General features: G+C 39.9%; 1 protein-coding gene across 1 annotated transcript in view; it reads left to right on the top strand.

Moving 5' to 3' along the window:
* Ptn (pleiotrophin) overlaps positions 1-13,136 on the top strand; it is an 83,602-nt gene extending 70,466 nt beyond the window's left edge. Inside the window, exon 5 of the mRNA XM_085683772.2 lies at positions 12,338-13,136. Coding sequence (XP_085539898.1) covers positions 12,338-12,393 — 56 coding nt within the window. The 3' untranslated portion in view covers positions 12,394-13,136. The remainder of the gene's footprint in view (positions 1-12,337) is intronic.
* The last annotated feature ends 490 nt before the right edge of the window (positions 13,137-13,626 follow it).

The raw sequence follows: 13,626 nt of genomic DNA, 5'->3' as shown, positions 1-13,626 counted from the left end.
ATCTGGTGCTGAAAATACTTCAAGTGGATGGTCTATAACATTTATTCATATTAAATAATGAAGGCATGTAAGTTATTTAAAATGGCTTACCCTGAGTGAGTCTCATACTTCAGAATACCTTTTAGGCACTTTATAGATCATAGGTCACTCAAATATAATCTTCCCCTTGCATTGAAGAGGCCTTTGCTAAAAGTCCAATCCTGTCCATCTAAAGCAGTAAAAGATTTTATAAATATTATTTTTGTACCACACATTCTTCTGCACAAAGAATAAATGTTACTGTAGATGAGCCGGGGAGATGTGTCAGACTGGAGACTTTTAAAAAAATGGGATACGGAAGCACATTCTGTGATGTGTCTTTCTTTGTTTACATGAAATGCAACTAGGGACACTTGGAAGTTGCATCTATTTCCATACTGTTTTTCAAATAGTAGTGCACAGATACTACAGCTTCCTTCTGCACATCTTCAGCCTTGAGGCAGCTCATTTGTTTCAGGTTGGTGGAAAAGCAGGTGGTACCAAGTGAGAACCTCCGTGGCCATTGTCATGCTTTTGTTTTCTCCCTCACGTTGCCCTTTGTACTGTACAGACATTATGTCATAGGGCCCATGCAACCTCATTAGAGAGGAGGCAAATACTGGATACTGCGCTTGGCTGGTGGTGTATCTCTCAGGAAAGACATAGTCAAGATTTGGCAGGCTCTGCATTCATAACTCCCTTTTCTGCCTGCACATACATTATAGAAACTACGTTAATATAAACTAAGCTCTGGAGCTTTGTAAAGCCCCGTGTCAGTGGGCTAAATGGGAGTCGGTATCTGCCCGTCCACACACAGACATTGTTTCTATGGCTTGTAAGCCACAGAGCAGGCAATCAGGCCTTTCTCAGATGGACATGGGAGATATTGCTTCATGCTACCTCCATCTTGTCAACTCATAAAACTTTTATCATGTGATGTATTTTGTTCTTCTGTCTAGACACGTTAAATGGCAGAGCTTCTGGGAAATTGCCTAGTATCTGATTTAGCCTTGGTGTAACAAATGAAAACAGCAATAATTTGATGGCTCAGCCACAGCCATGTGTGGAAGCCTGGTGTATAAAAGAATAGCCTGAGGTCTAGCTTTGCTCTTGTCTTCTGGATACATTTTCTTTTCTTTGTTTATACATGATACCAACCTGAAAGGGACTTTTTAATAGCTCTCAGACTTTCCAAAATAAATAACGTATGATATTGTGGTCTTGAGGAAAACCAACAATCATTAAAACACATTTAATTACTTCAAATACTTGAGTCTCTGCGATTATAGCTTGATTCTTCGTTCTCCCAGTCAGTAGTTCTTTCATCAAACACATGGTCAGAGCAATTTTTAAGGTTTAGTTTGTTTTTCTTTTTTAGAAACTTCTTTTTTCTTCTTCCTTTCTTTCTCCCTCTTTCTTCTTTTCTTCCTTTCTTTTTCTTTCTTTTTTCTTTCTTTCTTTATTTTTTTTAAAGTTTAGTTCAAAAAATATTCAGGTTAATATGAAGACCGTGTAAATAAATTTCAGAATGGAATATGGTTGTTGGTAGAACTTTGAATATTCACTACTAATTTGAAGAAAACTGGAAAATGTCTTAGAGACTTGACTGCTGCTGATAGGGTAAAAGATTAGAGTAGCTAATAAGGAAAAAAAGGAACCTATAGTGTCTAGAGTTCCTAACTAAACAATTGCAAAACTGGTAACTAGCCCACTCAGGCAAAAATTGTGTTCAAATTCCTTCCAGTACATTCTGTCAACACAGCCTTTTAAAACGTAGAATGGGTACTTGCTGCTGCTTTGTCAATATTATGCAAATTCTACCCTTCTGGCTAAGCCCACAATCAATGACATAGGATGTCCTTTTAAATCTCTTAAATGTGGATTTCCACATTTGCCTGTGGGAAACACTCTTAATCCAAAGAGAGCGTCAGCATTGTATACTCAGAAGAGAGGGGTAACAAAGGGATATATTTGGTACATTAAGTGGGTATAGTTTTCCTAGGGTTCCATCCAGGCAGTGTTGCTCTGAAGACGGGCAGATAAAATCAGAACTTACTTAATTATTGCCAGCCGAGCAGTGACAATTAAGGGAATAAATGTATTGGAGACTACAACTTTTATTTGCTTAGGAAAAAAAAGAGTTTTAATCAAGTTTAATTTAATCAGGAAAACCCTGTATTGGCTACTGATTGTAGGTGTATTAAGATCCACGCCAGTTGGCTAAGCAGAAGGAAGTTTATTCAAGGGTATTATATAGTTCAAAGACTCTCCAGGAGCCCAGTGGATCTGACCTGGACTGTGTAAGGCCAGTAACAATACAGCCAAAGGCAACAGATCCGGTAACAATATCTAACTACCCCATAAGGAATTGTTCTAGCAAAAACCTTCCACTGAAAGTACCCCCTACTCAGTGCATGCAATGTAATGACTCAAAGACTGAAAATATCTGAGTAGCTTGTTTACCAAATCATACCCTTCTACCTCCTCCACTCGTGTGTGTGTGTGTGTGTGTGTGTGTGTGTATGTGTTTGTAAGCATCCAATATTTCCAAATTTGGTGCCTATTGTGTGTTTCTCGTGTATCGTTTATACCTCCATATCTCATTTGAACATACTTGCTTGATAAATATTAGATCTAACTCAAAATCTTGATGCAAGGGAGTCTGGGAAATATATTTGGCTTTTTAGATTCTATCTGTCAGCACAGGACAGCCTGCTGCAAGAGTCTTGATTTAGTATTTAGTGGACTGATCTTTCAGCTAGGGAAGGAGTGTTGCAATGTGTTAGGGCATATATAATTAGCTGGAACCGTTCTCTTCGTGTAGTAGAGGAGGTATTGCTACAATTCCAAGAATACAGCATTGCCTAGAGAGGTTTTATTCAAGACAATGGACATATTTACAATAGAGTTAGGTCTCTTCTCGAAACAATCATTATTTTTCTACATGGAGCTAATTGAGCTGTTTTAACAGTGAGGAAAATTAGAGTCCCCCTATGCAGATGGTTCTGTAGAAAGAACCACAGCAAAGACCTCAGGAAATTTCCTGAATCTTATGTTTCAAGGGGCCCCTTAAATGATCGGGTCACTGGGAAATAAGAAAATGACTGGGATGGGCAAGGGACCTGGGAGGGACCCACTGTGGGGAATCATGGTCCTATGGTCCTACCACCAGTCTCATCTTTGTGAGCGGTTCAGCCCGCGACACAGGCATCATTCTCTAACTAGCACAGACATGCACGTGGGGCCTGGAAATGGGATTTATGTGGAAACTTTAGTGAGCTATGGGTTTTCTGAATTTTGTCTGAAACGGCAGCTGCTTTTAAAATTAGAAGCATTCGTGGTATCTTGAAGTTCATTTAGCGTTTGCTTAGTTGGCAGGGTGATCATTGACTTTTGAATTTGTCTGGCACCTGGAGCTTGTCCAAAGTGTGCCTGGGATGGTTCATGACGGGAGCATGAAGTTAGATGTCTGTCCTGCAGGTAACTGAGGAAATGAATGAGCGTTAGTCTACTAGCTCTGTTCCAATCTACAGTCGGCGACCAGGTGCTTGTTGAATTTCTCCACTCACGATAATACCCATTCTTTTTTCTAGCTGTTTCTAAAAGTTTTTTTTTTTTTAATCTCATTGCTCTGTCTGGGACAGCTGCCTAGCTTTCTCTTAGGTTTGATGATTCATCTTTACAGATCAAAAGAATGGCCACAGTCAAAGAGCCAGGCTCCGCTGTGTGCAGTGTGCAGCTTTTGGCAGCTGACTATTGAATGGGAAAATGGGTCAGTAAAGTGATAGTCCCAGCATTCTCCATTCTCTTTCCACTAAATGGATTTCTTTTGTTTGTTCTTTTGAAGATAAAAGGAGTTCTTCAACATTTTCCCCCAATTTGGATGGGGAGGGGGGAGAGGTTCTGTCATCCAACAGGAAGAGGCATAGCTGCAAAGGGCATACAGACTTTCCTAGGCTCTGGACTTTTAACCACGTGGAGAGATTATAATAGGGCAGAATCTCTGCAGAATGGCTCAGGACCTGCCTCAACCACTGAGACTCTGACTGGATAAAGGGGGTGCTGATGACTTTTGTTCTTCCATTTGGACTGTAGGCGAGGCAGCATGGGGTACACAGGAGGACCTCCATGCTTCTTGGTTAGAGAGAAGTCCTCTTTCTCAGATTGCACTCAGAGTTTCATCTGTTGCTATTCTGCTTGGGGAAATGTTTGATAGCACCTATATTTTTATTTCCTATTTATAATATTGCACCCAAAGCAAGTTCTGACTCTGTTCCTTTAGAGTCAAAGTGAGTGTTTTGCCTTCCAAACTGCTGACAGTAAATACAACAGAGTGTTGTTGTTAAGATGAAATGGAGACTCATTGTGCATGTATATGAAATTCCCCCCAAAGAAATGAAGAATATTACTAATAAAGAAAAATGAAAATGATGACCATAGGTAATGTGCTTGATAAATGTGCAAGAAATTTGAGACTATTTTCCTGTTTTCTACATCCTGTTGATGTAGGCATTTTTACTGTTTTTGTCCTGTTCCTTCCTTCCTTCCTTCCTTCCTTCCTTCCTTCCTTCCTTCCTTCCTTCCTTCCTTCCTTTCTTCCTCTCCTCTTTCTTTTTCCTTCCTTTTTTCTGTTTTAAGCAGGTTCCCACACTGAAGGTTAGGCTGGCTTAGAAGTCATGGCATAGCTCAGGTTGGTGCTGAATGCACAATTCTCCTGCCTCAGCTTTCTTAACAGCAGTATTACATGTGCACCACCAATGTGCACCACCATGGCCAATGTTGAGGTAGGTATTCACACCTCTGAGAGAAGAAGACCTGTGGTGATTGCAGTAGGAACTAGCTATGAATTACTTGCACACTTCACAGCTTAGCGTAGTGTATACACGCTACCACAAAACAGGCAGAAAGCTCTGAAGTATGTCCTGCATCTTCTGGTTTCATAGATTGGAAGCCAAAGCTTTAGAGAAGCTGGGCACTCAGGTAGGAGTCCATCCTAACAAGCAGAGTCGTGGACTTAGACACGTGGCTGCAGTCCGAGTCTGGATCTTCTGCATCACATACAGTCTTTGTCCATGTAGATATAGATGTCATGGATCCTATGTAAGGAAGTTAATGAATTTCAGACTCATCCTGAATCTTTACCAGCCTTCAGGAGAATCATCCAGCCTGGACTTTACCTGGTCTCTGCTCTACACATTGTCCATGCGCTCTACACCAGTGAAGCCAAGCATCCAAACTTCAGGAGCTGGGTGAATGGGACCTGGTTGGAGTGAATGGGCACAAGAATGGATGATCTATCAAGTTACACTCTCTTGCCTGGCTCAATGGGGCTTGCTGCTCCTACACTGAGTTCCTTTATCTACTGGGTTCTCGTTAAGGCTCACCAGGAAGAATTTCTTGGGTGTTTAGATCTTGTCCTTAGTCAAGAACTTCTCATCCTACTGCCAAGGCAGACTTAAGAATGAGGAACTATAAATATTTGTGGGACTTACCTCACTTTATGTCTGCTTTCATCTCCCTGGGTAAATTCCACACTTCGGAGGCTCATTAGCTGCTCACACAGAGCACAGCTCTATAATAATTAGTGCTAAGGAAGTCAGCAAAACATTTGCACTGATTACTTTTTGGGCTGGAGATTCTGGGTTTTCCCTTCCAGGAAGTCTTTGTGATTCTGCCTTCTAATTCCTCAATCAAGAATTACTTCTTGTGTTTTCTGTAGTTATTATCATCTCTCGAGCATCATAATAGTAGTTTATTTATTGGATACTTGTTATTTGGCCTTGTGCTAATTTATTGGCATAGCTTGTTTCCCTTAATCCTTGCAACAACTTATAGGTGTTTGACCACCTTTTACAGTCTAGGAATTACAATTCATAAAAGTTCACCCTGCCAGTAAATGGCCAAGCTGGAAACAGAGATTGATATTTCTATACCAAAGACTTCCAGAAGAGCATATGAATTGTAAAAATAAAATTGATGGTTTGTTTTTGTTTTTTTTGTGATAATTTAAAACATCCAGTAATATAAATATATGTGGGGTCTTTTATGGATGAGTCCCATTAGACAATTCCTGGCTTAAGTTTCTCTTTGTATAGTAATTGCATTGAAACCAAATGACAGCTTTTAGTACTGTATTTATCCAACTAAGGTCGTACAGTAAGGGCACAGTTTTTTAAAGTGAGGAATAGTAGATCAAATCACCCTACCGTTACCAGTGGCCTCCCAGACAGAACCAGATCATCTTGATTCTGCTTTGAGCATCGTAGAGGCTCTGGTGCCTCTCTGTGTCAGAGGCACAGCGGTCCAGGTAACAAGCGTTGTCAGGAGGGACTTGTCCCTGCACCCAGCAGTCCTGCTCAGTTCTGCACTGATGCAAAGCTGGCGGGCGCCCACAGGGAAATCAAAGCACGCTGGCTGGGGCTCAGAGCGCAGAGGCAGTGAAAGGAAGGAAAATAAACAAAGCCTTTTTCTAGAAGAATAAGCAATATTCATAGGAAAACTCATCAGAAATCCAAAGGCTGGGCGCAGGTAAAAGTGTTCCTAGGCTCCTGCTTAGGCACACAGGCTAAGTCTGGAGAAAATTTTCACGGATTAAAGTGGTTCTAGTATTCAGTCTTAGGAGACTTTCAAAATTTATTTATTTTTATAAAAAAGAAAATAGGAGTTCCTTATTCTGTAGCTTTCATTTAGACACAAGAATAATAAATTCAGCTGCTATGAAAGCTACTGGCAGACTGTGAAAGACTGAGGGAGAGCGATGAAGGTCTGTCACTGACTGCTACAGATGGGTACCCGAGTCTCTACTGCTTGGAAGACAGAGCACCAGCATGGAGATATGGGGGCAGGACTAATGGTGTGTGTGTGTGTGTATGTGTGTGTGTGTGTGAGTGTGTGTGTATGTGTGTGTGTGTGTGTGAGTGTGTGTGTATGTGTGTGTGTGTGAGTGTGTGTGTATGTGTGTGTGTGTGTATCTGTGTGTGTGTGTTTGTGTGACCATCATCGAACATAAAATCAGACATAAGTTTTCTAGTGTTGACATTTATAGTCAGATAATGAATGTGGCTGTGACATTTTCATACATACTTTGCTGACCTTACCTCTCATCACTCTCCTGTGTCCCTTTTCCACCTTTCTGGTCACCTTCCTCTCCCAGAGAGTCTCCTTTTTTCTTTTACGTCATGTGTCATACACCAAGTACAGATTTATCTGTGTGTGTGTGTTTGTGTGACCATCATCGAACATAAAATCAGACATAAGTTTTCTAGTGTTGACATTTATAGTCAGATAATGAATGTGGCTGTGACATTTTCATACATACTTTGCTGACCTTACCTCTCATCACTCTCCTGTGTCCCTTTTCCACCTTTCTGGTCACCTTCCTCTCCCAGAGAGTCTCCTTTTTTCTTTTACGTCATGTGTCATACACCAAGTACAGATCTAGATTCTACCTGTGACAGAATATGTGCAATGGTTCTCATTCCCCAGCTTCTTTATATTTTAACGTGTGTATGTGTGCACATACGTGTGTGTGTGTGTGCATGTGGTGATGGGGGTTGAAGTTGGCTGTCTTCTTCATTAGCTTCTCCACCTTGCCTGTTGAGATAAGATCACTCACTGAATCAGAATCACCGATTTGGCTAGGCTGGCTGGGTAATGACCCTCTCTATTTTGCCTGTCTTTCTCTCATTACCTAAGCTGGGGTTGCAGACACGCACTGCAGAACCCATCCTAGAAAAGCTTGTCCTTTTACATAGGTTCTTAGGATTCAAGCTCAAGTCCTCATACTCTTGCCACAAGCACCTTGCCTACCGATTCACCTCCTCAGCCCTAGCTTCTTTGTCCTCAATGTTAATAAGATACATTTAAAACACATTCTCTTCTTTTGTAGGACAAATGAAAAAAGCAAGAACACGTGTTTTGACCTTCTAGAGCAGATCTGAAGGACATACATACATGAACTGGTCAGACACAAATTCAGTGATGTATTCGTTTACTAGAGCTACTGTACAAAGCACCCTAGATTCAATACCTTAACAACACATAGGCATTGCTTCATGATTCTGGAAGCTACAAGTAAGAGACTGAGGTCTGTGTAGGCTGGTGTCTTCTGCTGTCCCTCTATTTAGCTTGTAATGGCTATTTTCTTCCAGTGTCCTCATGTTTCTGAGGATATCAGTCACCAGATTGAGACTTCATTTTGGCTGAATTACTGCAGATATATTGACCCCACAATATATATGGATTGGGGTTTTAGCATGTACTTGGGGGAATATATTTAACCTCATTTCCTCCATGTCTATCATTTTTTGAACCCCATTTGAAAAATTCATATGGAAGCAAGCAAGGAACAATTCACAGGGTTATACCTTAGGATGTAAAAAAATCTTTACATCCTGAAGTTCACACTTCTCATCATTTTGTGAATCATGATTTGGTATTTTACTGATGCTGTTCATATATTAAGGTATTATTGGGTATGACAGCAGAAAACATTAATGAGCTAAGTGGAAATGTGACATTTCTAACAGATCCCATCAATATAATTGCTTATCATTTATAATACAGCAAATGTTTCTCATTTCAGAAATAATATATTAAATATTTAGATGTCATCCATATTGCCCCAGTGTGGAAGATGTCAGCAGGAAAGTCATGCTGAGTGCAAGGTCATGACAGTGGCCCATCGACTCAGGAAAAAGAAGAGATTTTTGCAGAAAAAAAGAAAGACAAATATTGATTTCTCATCTAAGTATGTGAATAAGTGTTAGAATATTAGGATTGTTCAGCTATGTTAGTAACCTAATAATATAACATGTCCATTTTCTACCTTGTATATGCAAGTGTCAAGTCAGTCAGTGACCCTTACACACCAATATATGGCTGTTTTTTCTTTCATGTCAGCTGTACATAGAAAGTACATTATGAAATTGCTGAGAAAGCAAAGAAGACCTCATACGCCCCCCCCCCCATACACAAGAAGAAAGTGGGAAGCTGGAAGGGAAAAGAGACTGGGATGCTTGTAGAAAGACAAATAAACTTGGTTTACATTATTTAGCTGTCATTATTGCCTATTCACTTTATTTATGGCTATTTGTTTATTTATTTACAACAGTTTATTGATAGGTGCTTGAGTTCCTTTGGAAAATACTTTTTAGGAACTTCTGTTAACTTGGCTATATTTGGTTGCAATAAATAATATACCTGTATTGTACCACTTTATATAACATTTAGCATATTATACATTACTATTTTTTATTGTTAAAGTAGACTTAACAGATTTTTTAAAGATTTATTTATTTTTATTTAATGTGTATGTGTGTTTTGTCTGCCTGTACGTCTGTGAACCAAGTCAGTGCCTGGTGCCCAGAGAGTTCAGAAGAGGGCATCAGATCCCCTGGACCAATGGATGGTTGTGAGCTCCATGTGGGTGCTGGGAGCAAAACCCAGGTCCATTCTTGGAGCAGCCAATGCTTGAACCACTGTACCATCTCTCTAGTACTCAACCGTTTTCAGCGCATCCCTAATAAAAACAATAGGAAGAAATATAAATAGAAGTTACCAATAATCATTTTGTTTCCATATTTGTTTTACATATTTCATATGTAAAATGATGGACAACTCCTGTTAACATGTAAAAATGTTTCTATATTGTCTACATGAGCTCATGCTACATTTAGAAACAGAAAAGTTATTAATATTTCCAAGAATGATAAAATAACCCAGAGGGGAGAAATTATCTTTTTTTTCATACTGCCTAGTATTTATAAACACTTTTCTTCTAATTAACTTATTTTCCTTGTCGATGGTCACTATTTTATGTCACAGAAATCTATAATGTATTTGCAGTAAATCAGCAAGAAAAATTGGTCCCAAAGCCATTAAAACCCTGGTATGATCTTCAACATAAGTGTGGCCTTTAAATATTTTAAAATTTGAAATGTGCACATAGAACAATCTTGAAAACATTTCTTTCTAAAACTTTTTGTAATACCAGCTCTTTGAAGATGCAGTTTTGTTCCTTCTACCATTGCAAGCTGCATCTGGTAGGTAGTGGAGATGGCGTGCATCTGTATTTCTCACTGAAGAAATAAATGCTTGGGAGGCAGTTGTAGTGAAGTGGATCTCAGAGCCCATCCTCTCAGACAGGTCTCAATCCCAGTATCCCTCCAGGAGGATGCAGGTTTTGTTCTTGCCACTTGGCAGGCTGACTGATTTCCCGAACACAGGGCTGATATGTGTCAGGGAGTGACATGAAGCATATGTCACTTCAAGTTGGCACTGGCTTTTTAGTAAGCTCTTCACAAAAGTCTTCAGGTTTCTGCATGAAGAAAATGGGATGTGCTATTATATGACTCACCCTCCCTATCCTTCTCATGTCCTTTGTCTTTCCTATTGGCAGTTGTAGTTTGACTTTCTTTTCAGACCGTCAGCTCACAAATAACAGCAAAGAGACTTATTATTAATTGTGAAAGCTTAGCCTTTGGCTGGGATTGGTTTTAACTAGCTCTTGTGACCCATATTTTTAAGTCTAAGGTTCTGTCACGTGACTTATTAGCTCGTCTTCGTACTGCACATCCTGTCATCCTCTGCATCTCCCTGGTGCATTCCTCGTGTCTAGATGACTCCTCCCCTTTCTCTCTCTCCCTGGGAATTCCACCTATCCTCTCCTACCTAGCTATTGACCATCCCGTTCTCTATCACACCAATCACAGCAATACATCTCCATATGGTGGACAAATATCCCACAACTGATAGTTGCTACACTTTGCAATAGTTCTGTTGGTTCTTGGAGACCATCATAACGATAGAGCTTATAAACATAATTCATAGCAATAGAAGGTGTTTGAAATCTTACCTATTTTGTTAGAAGGTAACTTAGACCTTCTAAGAAACTAAGGACCTTCTAAAGACTTTAGAAACACTTTCTAACATATTATAAACACAGTGGCAACTCTAATCCAATGGTGCAACCTTTTACAGAGTGAGGACCATCTTGTGTCTGTATCCCAACCACGAACTCTCCTCTATGAACTTAGTCATAGGCCAAGGAAAGGATGAGTGTTTGCAAACCCAGGGGACTGAAACATCAGTGTGCTGCTGTGATGGGTGTATGTCTCTATGTTGTCTACATGAGCCATGTTACGTGTAAAACATCTGGAGCTGGGATGTCCCTTAGGTATCACTGGAGGAGCAAGCAGACATTCCCCCAGCAGGGAGCCCTTTCCTTCACATGTCACATGTCACAGTTGCTCATTTCCTAGCAAGCAATGTCCACTCTACAGTCTTAGTCCAGGAGAGAGAAAGTGATGGAGAGCCTGGGGTTTGAGTTAACGTTTGGCACGCCATGCCACTTGGTTCTGTTCAGTGTGAACTAAAGTGCTCTACTGTTACACATCAGTGTCTGGGTCCTCCTGACTCTCAATGCTTTGGAGAGTGGACACTGCGTGACCACGATAAAGCACTTGGCTTCACCAAGTGAAGTTCTGCCCTAGGTCAAGTGGGGACCCTCAGGCTCATACCAAACTTTTGTCTGTCTTTGAAAGATTCCTGAAATGAAACCGGCTTTCTCCACAGAGTTAATTCAGGCTTTGCTCTTAAAAGTGAGAAAACAATGTTTACCTTCTAAATGTGACCCTCTATGTTCTCCTATCAGTCAAAGAGAGATGTAAGAAGATTGAATAGAGAAAGATGGAGCCATTTGGCACAAATCCTAATGGGCTAATGAGTGGGTCTAGTATAAGGCAGGTCGATACCCTCTGTGTGTTTCAGCCAACTCTATATGACCCTTTAGATGGACTACATACCACATGGTCCATTGTTCTCCTATAAAAGGAGCTGCCTGAATGTTTCAGCAGCTGGAGAGCCAGACTAGAAGCACTTAGGAACTGTTTGCTCAGAAGGAAAAAATAAAAGAAGGCTAATGAACATTTTCAGTCGAAGGGACTCTGAGAAGCACTGGAGCTAAACAAGGCTGCTGAAGCCTTCCATCAGGAAGAGATCTGGTTCACTCCCAAGAGAGGCCAGCCTGCCGCATATATTTTCTAAGCAGGACCCTCAAACAATAGTTGACATTCCAAATGGAAGCAAGCAACACAATAACAAGCGTGTTTAGCGGTGCACATAGGTGGGCTGTGTTCTTGCCTGTTTTCCTAGATGTTCCTCCGGCTCTCGTTTGTGCTCATGCACACACACTGGCAACTTAACAAGAGCCAACACCTTGTGTGCTGATCTTGGCCAATTATAAGAAAACTGGCGTCCCTCTCACAGCTTAGTACCCTGATGCTGTTCTCTCTCTCTCTCTCTCTCTTTTAAATTGCAGCAGAATCAAAGAAGAAGAAAAAGGAAGGCAAGAAGCAGGAGAAGATGCTGGATTAAAAGATGCCACCTTCCGTGGGCCAGGAAAAGAACATCAGCAAGCAGGATTAGTTAACTATTACATTTATACCTACTGTAGTCTTTTTATTCAACAGTTATCTGTAGCTTAAGTACACGATAGAAAAAAAGCAGAGAAAAGACTTTTTTTTGTAGTAGCGTTTTGTTTTTTGTTTTTTGTTTTTTTTTTTAAAAAAAACGTATGCCATAGTACCACTAGGGGCTTATAATAAAGGACTGTAATACCGTTTAGAAACTTTGTGATAGGGGGTAGGCAATTGAGGTAAGTTTTTTTTGATGTTCTATGATGTTTCACCTTTAAATCTTTTTTCTTTAATTTTTTTTTACTTCCCCCACCCCAGGCAGCAATTTAAATGCTACAACCGTGTAAACTAGTTCTCTTGCTAGATAGATTTTCACCTAGACTTTTTTTCCCCAATTGAGAAAAATATATACTAAACAAAGCAGCAATAAAATATAATCATTCTATTGGAGAGAAATGCATTGCTTTCTGCTAGTGGATTTTTTTTTTAAATTAACAAATTGAGAGAAGGAGAAAGGCAAAACAATAATGTAGTTCACGGTGATTTCTGTTTTTTTTTTTTAAAAGCATTAAAACATGGAATTCTTTCACTTTGGCAGAAACATTTGTTTTCTTGATGAAATTATTTTTCCATCTGAGGAAAGAGAATCTAGGAAAAATAAAGCAAAGTGATACTGAATAAAAGGTACTTTGTGTGCAATAATTTCATATTGTAATTCTCTCTTTGTCAGCCATACTGTGAAAGTCCATCACGCAAGCTAGTTAAAATCCTCACAAGCACAAACGTTACTAAAGTGTTTTTCCTTCTTTTTTTTCTTTTGTGTTTTAGTAAGGTGTACAGGCTGAACACCCCTAAACATCAAATCTGGTGTGTGCTAAATACCCAACAGTTTTGTGTACAGACCTGACTTCACACATGGAAAATTCTAACCTTGACCCCCAAGGAAGACTCAGAGTCAAAATGCAAGAACACAGAAGTATTGCATAAACTTACCTGGGATTCTGTGTACAAGGCGCATAGGAAACAAGTCAGTGTTTAGTGCCAGATCCCATTCCTTAGGCACCTCATTGTGTGTAGACAAATTATAAAATTAAAAATTCAAATATGATATCCGTCATTCCAAATATTTGAGATAAAAGATTCTTGACTGTATCAGTGTTGAGTAATTCATGATGGAATTCAACAAATTTCA

This window comes from Myodes glareolus, chromosome 25, assembly GCF_982192425.1.
Source record: "Myodes glareolus chromosome 25, mMyoGla1.1, whole genome shotgun sequence".
Classification (NCBI taxonomy): Eukaryota; Metazoa; Chordata; class Mammalia; order Rodentia; family Cricetidae; genus Myodes; species Myodes glareolus.
The sequence above is the reverse complement of the archived record's forward strand: the minus strand, read 5'-3'. Positions and strand labels throughout refer to the sequence as shown.